Source organism: Scyliorhinus torazame, chromosome 12 (assembly GCF_047496885.1).
Source record: "Scyliorhinus torazame isolate Kashiwa2021f chromosome 12, sScyTor2.1, whole genome shotgun sequence".
Taxonomy (NCBI): Eukaryota; Metazoa; Chordata; class Chondrichthyes; order Carcharhiniformes; family Scyliorhinidae; genus Scyliorhinus; species Scyliorhinus torazame.
This window is the reverse complement of record NC_092718.1, coordinates 217,017,232-217,033,658: the sequence shown is the minus strand read 5'-3', so window position 1 is coordinate 217,033,658 and position 16,427 is coordinate 217,017,232. Positions and strand designations below refer to the sequence as shown.

Here is a 16,427-nt window from a genome sequence, read left to right as displayed (position 1 = left end):
TACAACCGTTCTTAAGAAAAGAAAAAAACTTAACTTACTTCTAAACCTGCCATTATATTCTATTTAAGCAAACCAATATATTTCAAATACCATCATAAATAAACATAACAACCGACCAGGTTTCTACTTGCTTTTCTCTGTGCAGAATATATATATATATTTATTTTTTTACACCCCCCCCATTCCCCCTCCCCCCCCACATTCCCCCTCCCCCCCCTACATTCCCCCACCCCCCACCACATTCCCCCTCCCCCCCACATTCCCCCTCCCCCCCACATTCCCCCTCCCCCCCACATTCCCCCTCCCCCCCACATTCCCCCTCCCCCACATTCCCCCTCCCCCCATTCCCCCTCCCCCCATTCCCCCTCCCCCATTCCCCCTCCCCCACATTCCCCCTCCCCATTCCCCCTCCCCCCACATTCCCCCTCCCCCCCCCCACATTCCCCCTCCCCCCCACATTCCCCCTCCCCCCACATTCCCCCTCCCCCCACATTCCCCCTCCCCCCCACATTCCCCCTCCCCCCCACATTCCCCCTCCCCCATTCCCCCTCCCCCATTCCCCCTCCCCCATTCCCCCTCCCCCACATTCCCCCTCCCCCACATTCCCCCTCCCCCATTCCCCCTCCCCCCTCATTCCCCCTCCCCCATTCCCCCTCCCCCATTCCCCCTCCCCCCACATTCCCCCCCCCACATTCCCCCTCCCCCCCACATTCCCCCTCCCCCCCACATTCCCCCTCCCCCCACATTCCCCCTCCCCCCACATTCCCAACACCTCCCCCCCATTCCCCCTCCTCTCCACATTCCCAACACCTCCCCCCCCCACATTCCCAACACCTCCCCCCCCCCCCACATTCCCAACACCTCCCCCCCCCCACATTCCCAACACCCCCCCCCCCCATTCCCATTCCATCCCCAACTCCGCCCCATTCCCCTCACTGCTGCCCTCTCCCTGGGGAGGGGGGAGGGAAGTGATCCGGAACGCAGTCACCGGGCTGCGTGCGCTCCACCCGGACGTGCTTGAGCGCGGGACAGGATGTGGGCGGGGCCACACGGGTGTGGGCGGGGCAGTTGCGGTGACGTTGAATTCAAGGTCAGAAGAGGCGGGGCGCTGACCGGCCAATGGGAGGGGAGGGAGTTGAGAGGGCAGGGCCAGGCGCTGGGCCAGCAGGGTGGGCTCCTCTGTGCAGAATATTAAGAAAACTTTTCAGGACCAAGCTGAAACCCCTCGTTCAGATGAGACTTTTCAGACAGACCTAGCTCCTCCTATTAACAACAGCATCTGTACCCAAAGCATAAGACATCCTTTTGTCTCTTTTTACAATATGTCCCTTGACTTGTTTAGCCAGGACCAAACACCCTACCCCTCATAAATTATCTACACCCCAGGGATCCATCAAATGTAAACACTCTTTCATTAGCTCTCTGTAAACAAGTAAACGGTTCTCAAAATCGATTAGCAGATGACTTCACCTGCAATTCAATGATCACCTCACTTTTACGCCACCTTAATCACAGCTCTAGCGGTCATACAGTCTATGCATCTTAACCCAGGTTTTAATAACTTTACTGCAAAAAATATAAAATATGACTTCCTTACATTCATCACAGCATGGAGGTCATTAATGAAGCAGCTGAATGTGGTTGGGCCTAGGATACTGTCCTGAGGAACTCCTGTAGTGATGTCCTGAAGTTGAGATGACTGACCTTCAACAACCCCACAACCTTTGTGCTAGGTATGACTCCAACCAGCGGAGAGTTTTCCCCCTGATTCCCATTGACTTCAGTTTCACTAGGGCTCCTTGATTTCTTACTTGGCCAAATGCTGCCTTGTTGTCAGGGAGTGTGTTCAGCCTTGATCTGCAGTCTGACGAAAGGAACATGGGCAAATGCGTTTCCCACAATGCTCAGCTGGGAGATGCCTTGATTGTTGCTGCAACATCGCGGTCGCCTTTGTTCTTGTACCGTGTCTTTGCACCACACATGTCCTGGGGCACTGCCTCCTCCCACCAGCAAAGATAGAAAAATTCAGGCAGCTGCTGCAGGAGTGCTCGTTTCCCATGCTTAATGGTTTGGATCAGTCGGAACGGGTGTGGATAGTGGTAGCCAATCAGTTTGGATCAATAGAAAGCAAATGTTGTTAGTGATAGCCAATCAATCGGTTTGGATCAGTAAGAAGTGAACATGCTATTTGATTTGTAATAGGAAGTGATGGTGACTGGTTGGAAAGATCAGCAGATTAACCCTGAGCTTGTGACACAGAGGGGCCTCTAACACTGGTTCTTGCTTTCCTCACACACCACAGCTTTGATGACTGCTGGCAGCTGGTGCACATGCTCAATCAGATGTACATACAGCGTTGGTTTAACAAGGACAGATTGAAAGGCTTTGACCCGCAAATGTAACCAAATGGCCATATTTCTTCATATAACATAATTAATTGCCTTAGCATTTGCATAGGTTTATGAAGAAACAAACCTCTGTCTGTTGACTACAATAATAATTACAAATGGAAAGTGCAATTTAATCTTTGTCAAGAATGATGGGCCATGTTAAAAAGGTTTACATGAAAAGCTTTAATTGGCTCTTAGACTTTCTTGAACGGCGTGCAAAATAGCAGTGAGTTCAAAACTGCATTCAACTTTATTACATTTTTTAAGATATCTTTTGTGTGAATGGGTTTGAAATGACGTACAAAAGAGAAAGTGGGCCGGATTCTATGGCTGGACCAAGTCCCCACGTCGGCGTGAAAACTTCCCCGAATATGTCCACCCCTGCCCGCGCGGATCTGCCCTCCCCCGACCGTGGCGCCACTGGACTGAGTCCGCAGCCGTCACGCTGAGTTCCCAACGGGTGAGACCACACTCTTCTTCAAATAGTGCCATGGTCTCTTTTTAGCAATATCTATCTGAATGGTGAGTAATTCCAGAGATTTGCCTACTATGAGAAACATTTCAACGATTGATGTCTTTGCATGAAGCACTATCCTGTCTTAAACCAGTCACAAACAATATCATGTATGTGAGGAATAAATAATAATTCTTGAATTGTATTTGCAATAAAGACACCATTGGGATGTAGAAGAACTTTCAGTCCCATGAAACACCATTGATCAAATCATGGCCAATTCTGAACTTTGTATTTACATTTCAGTGCCAGAGATAGTATGCGGTAGTGGGACAGCACAACACAACACAACAAAATGGCAGCCCAGCAACGGTCAACCTATTGAGTATGACATTCAAGCAGGTATTTTTTATTGTAATTCATTTGCTCATTAAGCCTTTGCTGAACTTTTGAACATATTTTAATAGTACATTTGGAGTGATGCTTCATTTATTCAAAAGCACTTATTTTGCTCCCTCTCCTGAACCCTTCCCCATCCTGCCACTGTGATAAAGTTTCTCTCTTTAAGTGTTTGTTTGTTAGTACTCTATTGACATTATTTATGATGGCATCGATCGAAAAGTCAAAGACCTACTTCAGAGAATCAGAGCATGTTGTAGCATAGCGGCAGGCCATTTGGCCCGTCATGTCTGAACCAGCTCCCAATTCGCTTCACTCCCTTGCTCCTTCTCAGAGACCTGCAGATGTTTCCCTTTTAAATATTTATCCACCTCTCTTTTTGAAATTAATATTGAATCTGCCTCCACCATCCTTTGTCAGTTTATTTCAGATCTTAGCAATTCCCTGTGTAAAAATGTTTCTTCATCTTTCCTCCCAAAATGAATCACTTCACACATCTCTGCATTAAATTTCATCTACCCTGTGTATATCCATTTTGCGAGTAAGTCTTTGGGCGGAATTTGCCGGCTGTTCATGTTGGCGGGATATTGCGGCCTGAAGACTGCGCACACGTTTCCCGGCGACGAGGGTGCAGCAAAACTCGCTGGCGGGCCACCTCTGCCACCAAAAAATATAGGGCGGGAGGATTGGTCGATAAATCCTATCCTATGTATTCTGCAAGTCTGTTACCTTCCTCTGGACTGTTTATTATATTTCTGCATTTTGTATCCTTAGGAATTTTGAAATATTGCACTGTGCTCCTAGTTCATAGAATTTACAGTGCAGAAGGAGGCCATTCGGCCCATCGAGTCTGCACCCGCTCTTGGAAAGAGCACCTTACCCAAGGTCAATACCTCCACTCTATCCCCATACCCCAGTAACCCCACCCAACACTAAGGGCAATTTTGGACACTAAGGGCAATTTATCATGGCCAATCCACCTAACCTGCACATCTTTGGACTGTGGGAGGAAACCGGAGCACCCGGAGGAAACCCACGCACACACAGGGTGAACTCCACACAGACAGTGACCCAAGCCGAAATCGGAGCTGTGAAGCAATTGTGCTATCCACAATGCTACCGTGCTGCCCAATAAAATTGTTCAATAATAGAACATACAGTGCAGAAGGAGGCCATTCGGGTCTGCACCAACCCACTTAAGCCCTCACTTCCACCCTATCACCGGAACCCAATAACCCCTCCTAATCAAACACAACTTGCCTTTAATAAATCCGTGCCACCTTGCATTCACTAACCTATTAGTTTCCAAATACCAATCAAATTTCCTCAGTTTGTTCTTAAATGTTCTCCCAACAACATCCCTCTGTCCTTTTACGAACAGGGATGTAGCATTTGCCATTCTCCATGCCTCAGGCACATCCCTTCTTTCCTACTTTGAGCAATGTCACCTTTTAAGTACCTCCGCTTCATCTATTTTTATCCGACCCAATTTCTCAATGCCTTTACTGTGATATTGGCAGCATCCACGAGTGAAGATTTGAATTTTGTGGGTATTCCAATTTTCCCAAGAGCAGACAGTCGCAACATGGACCAGAATTTAATGAGATAGCAGAATGTCCTGCTTCCAGGACCAAAAGCGAATTCAAGGACACATGGGCAGTTCACAGGACCCTGGACACCATCTTAACAGATTGCCACCAGGGCCATCGTCCAATTAAGAATAGCAGACGACTTCTCAGAGCTGCTGAGCCAATCAGAGTGCAGACAGTTCAGCACCTTGAGCTGGAGCAGCCATATAAATACTGTGGCTACAAGAGCAGGTCAGAGGCTGTGAATCCTGCGGCCAGTAACTCACCTCCTGACTCCACACAGCCTGCCCACTATCTACAAGGCACAAGTCAGGAGTGTGATGGAATGCTCTCCACTTGAATGGATGACTACAGCTTCAACAGCACTGAAGAAGCTTGGCACCATAATGGAAAAAGCAGCCCACTCGATTGGCACCCATCCACAAACATTCACCCCCAGCATACAGTGGCAGCCGTGTGTACCATCTACAAGATGCACTGCAGGAACTCATCGAGGCTCCTTATAAAGTACCTTCCAAATCCATGACTGTTATCATCTAGAAGAACAAAGGCGGAAGACACATGGGAACACCGCCACATGGAACTTCCCCTCCAAGCCACTCACCATCCTGACTTGGAAATATATCACCGTTCATTCATTGTCCCTGGGTGAGAATCCTGGGATTTCCTCCCTAACAGCACTGTGGGTGTCCCTACACCAGAAGGGCTGCAGCAGTTCAAGAAGACAGATCACAATACCTTCTCAAGGGCAATTTAGAGGGGCAATAAATGCTGGCCTACCCAGTGATGCCAGTGAATGAATGAATTTTATAAAATCACCACGAATAGAGAGAGCCACTGCTGAGGCTACAGGAAGAACAAATGCAAGATAATTTTTTTAATCTACAGTGTTGGGGCCAGGGAGGCCCCAGGCATTTGTGGATGCGCCCTCCAGCAATGCCAAAGACACGAGGGTGGCCATCACCACCTGGGGTAGGTGAGGTGCTGGCATTGCGGGGGATCGCCAGGGCTGGGTGCCTCCATGGACTGGCTTCCCCTCCTGGCAATCTGCCAGAAGGTGCCAGGATTACCAATATAGGACAGCCCCTCCTGTTGTGACATGTGGGAAATGGCTATTACTTAGCCACTTAATTGGTTTTGTTGGTCCTGACCAAAGCTGGGTGGCCCTGCCACCACCGGCAATATCCTGTGATGGTGGGAAGGTGTCAGATTCCCACCCCTATACCTACCGCCACCATTTTACGAGGCCATCCGCCTGTTCTCACATCTGTAGAGAGCGAGTAAAATTCAACCTACAGTGTAAATCCTTCAGTTCCTTCTCAAGTCAATGATATACTCAAGTTCATCAATAAGAGAGGCGCAAATTCAAGATGATGTGAGAAAATTATTTTTACATTGTATCTAAGTGGGCAGCACGATAGCATTGTGGTTAGCACAATTGCCTCACAGCTCCAGGGTCCCAGGTTCGATTCCGTCCTGGGTCACTGTCTGTGCGGAGTCTGCACATTCTCCCCGTGTGTGTGTGGGTTTCCTCCGGGTGCTCCGGTTTCCTCACACAGTCCAAAGATGTGCAGGTTAGGTGGATTGGCCATGCTAAATTGCCCTTAGTGTCCAAAATTGCCCTTAGTGTTGGGTGGGGTTACTGGGTTATGGGGCTAGGGTGGAGGTGTGGGCTTGGGTAAGGTGCTCTTTCAAAGAGTCGGTGCAGACTCGATGGGCCGAATGGCCTCCTTCTGCACTGTAGATTCTATGATTCAAACACAGATTTGCTGCTGCATGTCAGTCACTATTGTCATAATCTCAAAGTTAACAGAATACTGAATAAATCTATCAAAATATAATAGAGGGCAAGCCAGGCTGCTCGGGCCTCTGGTCAGCTTACACCTGGAGAACCACACCAAGTTTCAATTACCAAGACATGAGGGTGGCTTTGAATCCCTGAAACCCATGTGGAGAAGTGTCATAAGGCTGACGCCTGCATCAGAGGACTCAACTATGAGGCAAGACTGGAGACACTTGGCATTCTTGCTCTTAAAGAGGATGTGGAGGTGTTATCACAGAAACACTTAAAGTAACAGCAAATAGGCGAATCAAAACACTGGCAGTAGCAAAGAAAGTACAGAATCTAATCAAAAAGCACCAATTTTAGGACTGATATCAGAGAGTACGTCACACAAGCAGTAATCAACACGTGTCCTGACAGAGTGGGAAAAGTAAAAATGCAGAAACCATTCAAAGAAATAGTGAAGTAGAGAATTAGCTCCAGGGCTATGGAAAGAACGGGATTGGGATTAGTAAAAAAATAACTTGACATCATCAAGACTGAGTGACCTTCTGCTGTGCTTTAAATGACTTCAAGATATGGTGTGAGGACTATAAGCTTTTTCTGCATGGATGTGTTTAGATGGACCGTATAATCTTTTTCATTTATATCTGCCTTGTGATCTTACCAGTATGTCCCAGTTTATTATTTTGATGTAAATGTGCCACTTGTAGCACTTCCTTCTCTGTAATCCAACATTTTTCTGTCTCACCATGGGGTGGATCTTTTCATTTTCAGTTTTTTGGGTTTGTACTCTCTACATTGTTTCCAATAGCCTGGCTATTACCATAACTATCTCAAAGGGTTAACCCTTTCTGGATGACGTTCTACATTGTGTTGGACGGTTGGGAGGTGTGCTTCAGGCCTCGAAAATGATTAGAAAACCTATGTGTTGTGGTTGAGAGATCAAGGGGGAAGTTGATGAATGTCGTAGCAAAGGTTGGCAGCATGGGAGGGGAGTGCCCCGCATCCCAGTCTCTGACTCACTGATCAAGGTTGCTTTCAGTTCATTAACTTTCTGCTAAGCCTCACGCTCAGTGCGAGCTCAGTTCAATTTTCAAGCCTATCAGTGCAATCTGGTTGCATTCCCACACACTTTTACTGCTTTACTATCTTTGAACATTTCATGTACAAATATTGTACCATTTAACCCTTTCACTGATCTACTTTGAGACAACTCATGTTTATTATTATTTAATGAACCATGGGCTGGATTCTCTGCAGCCCCGCGGCAAAATCGCGATCTACGCAGCGCGGCTAGGGGGCCATTGACAGAGGTCCGCCCCCGTGATTCTCCGCGTAAAACTGACCGAGTTTCCGATGGCGTGGTTCTAACTACATATCGCCAGTCGGGAACCTCGGGTGGTGGCTGCGGACGGGTGGATCGATCACTGGGAGGGAGGGGGACCTCATGGACAGCCAGAGGAGCAATCGGGCGGCACGGATCCACGGGCGGGCGCGATCTCGGGGGGGGGTGGGGGGGGGGGGGTGCGTACATTTTGGATGACGGTCCGCGGTCCGAGTCTGCCATCGCGCATGGCGCGGCCACCGCAGGCCGCTGCCGTGCGCATGCGCGGACTCCTGACCGGATGTGCGGGGCCCTGTATCCACAGCCAGAGCTGCGAGGAGCACTCCAAGGCCCTGCCAGCCCCTTGCAGGTAGGACAATCGCTCAGGACTTTAAGGAAAGTCCAGAGTGAAACGCCAGTGTTTTTATGCTGGCGTGGGGACATGGCCCCATTTCTGGAGAATCCAGCCCCATATGTATTCGGGTGCGGATGTTTGCTGGAAGCCTGAGGTGAGGTGATGAATTAACCATTGTCCTCGGCCATTGTGTAAATACATCTTCACTGCCTGGTCCATCAAAGTATAATTCCTGACCGGAAATCTCTGGCCATTCTCTGTTCCCGCCGCCAATGCACCCCCGTCCGCTGCTTTCCTGGCCCCGTAGGGTGGCTTCAATGGGAAATTTCATGCAGGAAGTGAGAATTTTGCCACCAGCGAATGGCATGCCACCAAGAAACAATGGCTGGGGAGCGGAGAATCTAACCCCCTCTTTGTAAACCTATATGAACCAACTTTAATTTAAAACATAAAATGTAACTCATTTCCAAATTCTTTCTGCAGTAAAATGGAGAAGAACCTTCAATCATGACAGTAAGGCAATAAGAATTGTTTAGGTCCATTGAAATTCTGTGCTTGGTTCAGGGAGGCATTTATCTGGTGCACGGGGAGCTTTAATCCAGTAGTTCAAAAACACAAATGGTTTTGGTAAATAAATAAGGAGAAACTGTTTCCATTGGCAGAACATCGGTTGGTAACCAGAGAACACAGATTTGAGGTAAGAAATAATCAAAAGGGAGAGAGATGAAGTGAAATGTTTTTTATGCAGTGGGTTGCTATGTTCTGGAATACCTTGCCTGAAAGAGTGGCGGAAGAAGGTTCAATAGTAATTTTAAAAAGGGATTGGATAAATACTTGAAGGGGAACAATTTACGGAGCTATGGAGAAAAGACAGGGGAGTGGCAGAAATTCAATAGCTCTTGCAAAACGTTACCACAGGCCCAGTGGGCTGAATGGCCTATTTCTGTACTATATGATTCTGTGTCCATCTGTTCCACACACAGTGATTAGTGATGTACAAGTTATCCCTGTGATGTGCCAATATGCTTCTAAAGGACCTTTTTATTTTCACCCAAGCCACAACGCAGCTCCTATTTAATACTGATTTATTTATTGAGCTATATTAAAAGATAGCAAGTCTAAGCCTGGTCAGAAGCTTAAGGGTGAGACACATTTACAAAGGTGGATGCACTTAGTGTATGAAATGAAAATGATAATTGCTTATTGTCACAAGTAGGCTTCAATGAAGTTACTGTGAAAAGCCCCTAGTCGCCACATTCCGGCACCTGTTCAGGAAGGCTGGTACGGGAATTGAACCGTGCTGCTGGTCTGCCTTAAAAGCCAGCGATTTAGCCCAGTGTGCTAAACCAGCCCCTGTATCGCTGTATGGTTAAAATTGAATTAGATCTATAAAAAAAAATAAAACCACACATACTGGGGAACAGAAAAACTACACGCAAAGCTCTTGGCACAGTATCAGGAAAAAGGATTTGCATCAAACTGACAGATTAAAAAGGTATGAGATTGGATAAGTGATTACTTGTGAGAATGTTTTCCAGTTATTGAGGACACTGATCAGCATAGAGCTTGATGTTTGAGCTGATCTCTGTGCAGGTGTTCACTGACCCCAAGGTTTCAGATGAGGAATGCCAAAGGCAGATACGTGGAGAATATTAAGACTTGTATTTATGTACTTCTCATCACCAAAATGTATGAAAACACGATGTGGTGAATTACATTGGGCAGCAGGGCCACCATTCTGAATTGGCAATGTGCCAGCTTTTTTTAGTGGTGTTGGTTGAGGTAAGAATATTGAGGAGGACACCAGGAGAAATCCACTTGGTGCCATGGGACCTTAATGTCAGAACCCAGATCAAAATCTCGATATCGGGTAAGAGCATCTCAGCAAGACAGTATTAAAAAGGAGCTGAGTCTTCTGACTGGATTTATGTGAAGGTAGCGCAATCCACGTGAGGGCATTTACAATCTCATTATTGTCACGTCAGTGGTATTTCTGCACCTTTTCAGGGAGGGAATCATTCACTGATTGTTTCAACTCTCTGTTGAGCGGATACGAACCACCAGCTTATCAACAGTTCCTAATATACCATGGTGATCAGGACATTATCATTCAGGGCATACATGTCAGTTGTGGTTAGGTAATAGCACCCAATTTACAGGTAGAAGGTAATAGTTCAAGCGCCGCTTCTGAGGGAATATTAAGGGGCGGGTTATGTAGGTTGGTGGGGGGTGGTGGTGACTTCAGGGTCATGGAAAGTCATACAGGACACCCAGATGTCCAGATTCTCTTACCTCATGTGGAGCTTTCATAGCGTGCAACTTCTTAGCAGATTTCTTCCTCCACCCACGATAAACTTGGAAGATCTGTTCATGGGTCAAACGACTGAAGAAGAGTGGAGAATATTTAACAAAACATTTAATTGGATACCGAGCGAGTATATACCCCTGATAGGGAATAACTCTACTTCAAAAAAAACACAGACAGGAACAACTAAAGAGGTTAGGGACAGCATAAAACTAAAAGAAAGGGCTTACAAAAATGCAAGACGCAGCACAGATCCAGATGAATGGGATAGATACAAAGACCAGCAAAGGGTCACGAAGCAGCTTAGAAGAGCTATTAAAAGGGATTATGAAAGGAAACTAGCAAGAGGCATCCAGGTCAAAAAAAAGAAATGTTATAGTTATATGAAGGGAAAGCGGGTGGCCAAGAGCTACGTAGGCTCATTAAAAGCTGGGAATGGAGACATTGTCGTTGATAATTGGGAAATGGCAGACATATTGAACAATTATTTTGCCTCAGTATTTACAGATGAAAATGAGGATAGCTTGCCAGAAATCCCAGAAAATTAAGTCGATAGAAGACAGGGACTTAATACAATTAACGTAAGTACATTATCAGCAACTAAGAAATTAATGGAATTAAAGAGTGACAAATACCCAGGACTTGATTTCATTTGAGGATGTTAAAGGAAGTAGGGATGCACATTGTAGATGTCCAAACTATAATCTTTCAGAGTTCCTTAGATTCGGGAGTAGTCCCTCTGGATTGGAAAATTGCACATGTCTCTCCACTTTTTAGCATCTTAGTGGGATGTAGATGATGTAATCAATGGGAGGAGCCAGGTCTGTCTGTAGTTTTCCATCGGATTTGAGTCTGACATGAGAGACGGATTTTAAGTTTTGCCAAATGCTGCTAGGTTGAGCAGAAACGTTGAGGTTGAGCTCCTCAAAGGGCCTCTCCCTCTTCAAACATCTCTACACAACTAAACAAGTAATCGGTCTGTTAACTTTATTTATAAGTGGCATTTGAATTGTATTGGGTTATTAGCAGGTACAGATAGTAAGTTCAGGTTTTTCCTTGTGTTTAATAACTGTTTAACTGATAATTGTAAAGCTATTCTCTTTGATGTTAATGTGGTTAGTTCTGTGTTTAATTAAAGTTAGTTTTAACATAAAAGATATGTATTGGGCAGAGTCTTCACTCCTGACGTGAAGTATCCTTTCCTCACAGTTTTACAAATCAAAAGAAATTGTTTGAGCTTCTTGTTCGGAATCCTACTAAATGTTGGGATCTGGTCCAGTATCCTAACAATAGTAATAGTGTGGAGGGCAGAGACGATTTAAAATTTAAAAACGGAATATTAGCATTTTAATATTTTTGTACTTTATTCTGCCAAGCATGTTAGCAAGGTCATTAAAAACCAAACCCAGTACTAGGCTTTACTTGTAGAGGGATATAATTGAAGAGCAGGGAAGTTATGCCAAACTTGTATCAAATCTAGAGTACTGCGCACAGTTCTGGCTGCCATATTATAAAAAAGACATCGAGGCACAAAATGTCTGGTAGTGTCCAAAACGAAAATCATGTCAGAATTTAAGATCACCAAGAAGAGTGAAAAGATCAGACAGATAGACAAATTGTGTTACCTGGGAAGTATGTTAACATCAGACAGAAAGTGCGACCAAGAAATAAGATGAAGGATGGCAATGGCCAAAGATGTATTTCAAAAAAATTCAAAATGAGAATATGATCAACTCAAAATTGGCCCTGAAAACAAAGCTGAGAAACCTGGAATGCTACACCACACCAATTCTGACATATGGGACGGAGTGTTCGTCATCAGTGAAGCAATGCAGAGAATACTTCAGGCTGCAGAGCTGTGTTTTTTGTGGTGAATCATGAAGATATCTTGTACAAGTTACACTGCCATTTAGGTGCCAGTAAAATCTGAGACAAAAAAAACTCCGCTGACCAGAAGAGGCAGTTGGAATTTCTTGGGCATGTAATAAGAAATCATGATTTAGAAAGTTTGATCATGATGGGAAAGATTGATGGTAAAAGAGATTGAAGTAGACAAAGAATGATCTTTTTAAAGAGCCTCGCAAACTGGATGAAAGTACCACCAACAAAGATGATCCATAAGACATAGGAGCAGAATTAGGCCACTCGGCCCACCAAGTCTGCTCCGCCATTCAATCACAGCTGATGTTTTTCTCATTCCCAATGCCCTGCCACTAGAACAAGATTAACATAGAGGTCCAAGGCCGCCAATGCTCTCTTTTAGGCATGAGAGAGTGATAGAGACACTGGAGAGGGTGCAGATAAAGTTTATAAGGATAATACTAGAAATGCATAGGTATACATCAAAAAAAGGATTGATAGACATGAGGGGCGGGATTCTCCGCAATCGGCGCGATGTCCGCCGACTGGCGCCAAAAACGGCGCAAATCAGTCCGGCATCGCGCCGCCCCAAAGGTGTGGAATTCTCCGCATCTTGAGGGGTTGAGCCCTCGCCTTGAGGGGCTAGGCCCGCGCTGGACTGATTTCCGCCCCGCCAGCTGGCGGGAAAGGCCTTTGGTGCCCCGCCAGCTGGCGCGGAAATGACTTTGCCGGGCGCGCATGTGCGGGAGCGTCAGCGGCCGCTCACGGCATCCCCGCGCATGCGCAGTGGAGGGGGTCTCTTCCGCCTCTGCCATCGTGGAGACCATGGCGAAGGAGGAAGGAAAAGAATGCCCCCACGGCACAGGCCTGCCCGCGGATCGGTGAGCCCCGATCGCGGGCCAGGCCTACGTGGGGGCACCCCCCGGGGCCAGATCGCCCCGCGCCCCCCCCAGGACCCCGGAGCCCGCCCGCACCGCCTTCTCCCACCGCTAAGAGAGGTGGTTTGATTCTCGCCGGCGGGACAGGCATTTCAGCAGCGGGACTTCGACCCATCGCAGGCCGGAGAATCGCGGGGGGGGGGCCCGGCAACCGGCGCGGCGCGATTCCCACCCCCGCCGAATATCCGGTGCCGGTGAATTCAGCCGCCGGGGGGGACGGGATTCATGCCAGCCCCCGGCGATTCTCCGACCCGTTGGGGGGTCAGAGAATCCCGCCCGAGGTTTACTTTCTTTCAAAAATGAAGACAAAGAGGGGACCTAATAGTGGTCTTTAAAATTCTGAAAGATTTTGATGGAATGAATATAGAGAGAATATTTCCTTTTGTGGTGTGAATAGTAAGAATGTGGATGTAATAAGCCCACGGAGGCAGAAGTCCCGTCGCCAGAAGTCCTTTTATTTACAAACCCAACAGCTGAACAACCATGGCCATTCAGTCTGCTGTCTACACCAGGAGTGCCGAGAATCTGACACTCCCTGTTTTATATACAGAAAGGGGTTCCCTGATTGGGCCACTAACCAGGGAACTCGTATTCTAATTGGCCAATCTCAAAGGCTTGGCCTAAGTCATTACACCCCCCCCCCCCCCCCCCCCCCCCCCAAAGTTCGAGGAGCCCCCATGGTCCTCGTGACTCACTGGTCTTCTGTTTCGTTTTTGCGCCAAGTCCAGCTCCTCCACTTCGGCCTCCGACGTAGGGGGGGTATAACGGCTAGACGCCCGTCTTTTCCGTTGTGAGCGCCTGAGGGGCGGTTCGCACCTTTTCTCTGGCGGCAGGGGTATAGCTGCGGCATCATCCACGGTGTCCATATCCGAGTCCGATGTCCTCACCAGTGGCGTCGGAGGGGCGTGAATAGTTTGTCTGGGAGGACTCTCCACGGTCCTTGGTGTGCTGGGCTTAGTCAGCTCCGCAGGAGGAAACAAATCTGAGGCCCACACATGGTCCAGGTGTTTCTTTATTACATGTTTTCCCACACGTATCTCATACGACACAGGTCCTGTCCTGGCCTTGACTGTTTCTACTGCCCATCTGGGGCCATTCGCATAATTTCTGACCCATACATTTTCACCCTTGTTGAGCTGCCTTTCTCGGCGAGTGTCGTCGTGGCCCCTGCATTGGGCCTCTTGGTGTCGCTCTATTCTGCCACCTAAATTCGGGAATAGTAGACTCAGCCGGGTTCGGAGTCTGCCCCTGTGTAGCTCCGCTGGTGCTATTCCCATTGTGGCGTGCAGGGTTGTTCTGTAGTCAAACAGCCAGCGCAACAGTTTGGTGTCCAATGATGCTGCTGACTGTTTCTTCAATCCGACTTTTAAGGCCTGGACAGCTCTCTCCGCCAAACCATTCGATGCCGGGTGGTATGGTAACGTCCGTATGTGCCGAATGCCATTCGATTTCATAAATTTTGTGAATCCTCCCCCCCCCCCCCCCCCCATAGCAGGATCCCGTCTTCCACGCTGATCTGCTCTTTTCTGCTCCACTAACGGTGGAATTCTGCCTGGACCATTCTTTCCATCTCCTCAGTTAGCACCATGTGTTTTATTTTTGATAAAACTGGGTCCCTTTGGGACAATAAATAATGTTTTGTGCGGTCACTGGAAGGGTGTCCAGGCAATGTAACATCATTACCGTTTCCTCTATTTTGGGTACTAATGGCAGGGTGTCCGGCAATAGCAGCCTGCTTAGTGCATCGGTGTTTGCCACCCGGGTTCCTGGCCAATGCTGCAGTTGATACTGGTACACCGCCAGTAGTACGGCCCAGCGTTGGATCCGGGCCGAAGCTGTTGGTGGTATTCCTTTGTCTTCTTTCAACAAACCCAGCAATGGCTTGTGGTCTGTGATAGACATCAATTCAGACGAGACGCTGAGAAGCAGTGAACCGATGCTTTAATAAACTAAATATGTGCCGACCTGTAGCTCCTCCCGCACTGCAGGGCTGACCCAGGTCAACAGGCTTGATACCTCCACCGCTGGGCGGAGCCACAGGCGGAGCCACAGGCGGAGCCAACAGCAGCACCAATAATAACAGTACAACAGCAACAACCAATAACAGAACAGCAATAACAATAAGTATATACAACAGTGGAGATAACGATATCTATAGAACAGTAGAACAATAGTGAACATATATACAGCAGCCATACGTGGCTCACTACAGTCTGTAATTATAGTGAATTTCTGCCGGTACAAGTACTGGTGAAATTTCTTCACCGTGAAGATCACACCCAGTCCTTCCTTTTCGATTTGGGCACACTTTCATTCTGCTGCTGCCAATGCTACAGGTCATTCCTGTCCATTTTGCCCTCTTGTATGCCAAAACTGCACCAACGCCATATGGAGACTCGTCGCACGTGAGCACCAACTCTTTCCTGGGGTCGTAGTGAGCCAAGACGTTCTCTGAGGAAAGCTTTTTATCTTCTTGACAGCCCGGTCTTGGCTGGCGGACCACTCCCAGGCTTGCCCCTTTTTTAGTAATTGGTGTAGGGCGTCCAAGATGGAAGCTCTGTTCTGTATGAACTTTCCCTAATATGTCACCAGTCCTAAAAAAAGATCTTAACTCCTGGATTGTGCTGGGGGCCGGGGCATCTTTAATCGCCCTCACTCAATCCTCCAAAGGGTGTAGCCCTGATTTGTCAACCTTGTACCCCAGATAGGTTACTGGAGGTTCTAGGAAAGCACATTTCTCCCTCTTTAGGCGCACGCCTGCTGCTGAAAACCTCCTAAGGACTTCCTCCAGGATTTGCAGGTACTCTGCCTTTGTTTTTCCTGTAATGAGGACGTCGTCCAGGTAAATGGCGATTTGTGGTAGCCCTTGCAATATATTCTCCATTGTCTTCTGGAATATCGCACAAGCTGACGATACCCTGAAGGGTAATCTTGTATACTGATAAAGGCCCTTCAGGGTGTTTATCGTTGAGAATTTTTGGGACTCTTCGTCCAGCTTCAGCTCTAGATATGCGTGGCTCATATCCA

General features: G+C 47.5%; 1 protein-coding gene across 5 annotated transcripts in view; it reads left to right on the top strand.

Annotated features, from left to right (window-relative positions):
• Window positions 1-16,427, top strand: part of bcas3 (BCAS3 microtubule associated cell migration factor) — a 1,250,799-nt gene that overhangs the window by 938,123 nt on the left and 296,249 nt on the right. For 4 of the 5 annotated variants that reach the window (XM_072469940.1, XM_072469936.1, XM_072469938.1 and 1 more), the window contains exon 23: window positions 3,151-3,246. The exons of the other annotated variant lie outside the window; for it this stretch is intronic. In XM_072469940.1, the coding sequence (XP_072326041.1) occupies window positions 3,151-3,246 (96 nt within the window). The remainder of the gene's footprint in view (window positions 1-3,150; window positions 3,247-16,427) is intronic. 5 annotated transcript variants of the gene reach the window in all.